The 650-nt window shown below is 62.9% G+C and overlaps 1 protein-coding gene across 1 annotated transcript in view; it reads left to right on the plus strand.

Moving 5' to 3' along the window:
- LOC104469651 (proto-oncogene tyrosine-protein kinase Src-like) overlaps positions 1-650 on the plus strand; it is a gene marked incomplete at both ends in the record, with an annotated part of 6,443 nt that overhangs the window by 5,124 nt on the left and 669 nt on the right. The window contains 2 exons of the mRNA XM_010084235.1: positions 214-373; positions 534-650. Of these exons, the coding sequence (XP_010082537.1) occupies positions 214-373; positions 534-650 (277 nt within the window). The remainder of the gene's footprint in view (positions 1-213; positions 374-533) is intronic.

Consider the following 650-nt stretch of genomic DNA (forward strand, 5'->3'; position numbering starts at 1 on the left):
TGCCCTCACCGCAGGACGGGCAATGGAAAGCCAGTGTGGGGCTGGGGAACCCCAAACCAGCTGGGGGGGACCCTGGTGAAAAGCTGCGTGGGTTTTAGGGAGGAGAGTGAGGGTTTGGGTATGGGTCCCCGAGGTGTTTTTTGGGAAGATGTGGGGTGAAGACATCATGTGCTGAAATGCCCAAGTGTCACCCCGGTGTTGTCCCCTCCTGCGCTAGAACATGCCGACGGCTTGTGCCACCGTCTCACCAACATCTGCCCCACGTCCAAGCCCCAAACCCAAGGTCTTGCCAAGGACGCCTGGGAAATCCCCCGGGAATCGCTGCGGCTGGAGGTCAAGCTGGGACAGGGCTGCTTCGGAGAGGTGTGGATGGGTAAGGACAGCTCCCACCCTGCTGTCCCACTTGTGTCACCACCCGCGTCCCCTCCCCAGCTATCTGCAGGTTCCCGGAGCCTGCAGTGGGGCAGGGGAGCAGGGAAGGGACACGGCCCCCTGCCCCATAAATGTCCTGAGCTGCGTGTCCCATGCCACAGGGACCTGGAACGGCACCACGCGGGTGGCCATCAAGACGCTGAAGCCCGGCACCATGTCCCCGGAGGCGTTCCTGCAGGAAGCCCAGGTGATGAAGAAGCTGCGGCACGAGAAGCTGG

The sequence above is a fragment of the Pterocles gutturalis genome, unplaced genomic scaffold, assembly GCF_000699245.1.
Source record: "Pterocles gutturalis isolate BGI_N339 unplaced genomic scaffold, ASM69924v1 scaffold35725, whole genome shotgun sequence".
Taxonomy (NCBI): Eukaryota; Metazoa; Chordata; class Aves; order Pterocliformes; family Pteroclidae; genus Pterocles; species Pterocles gutturalis.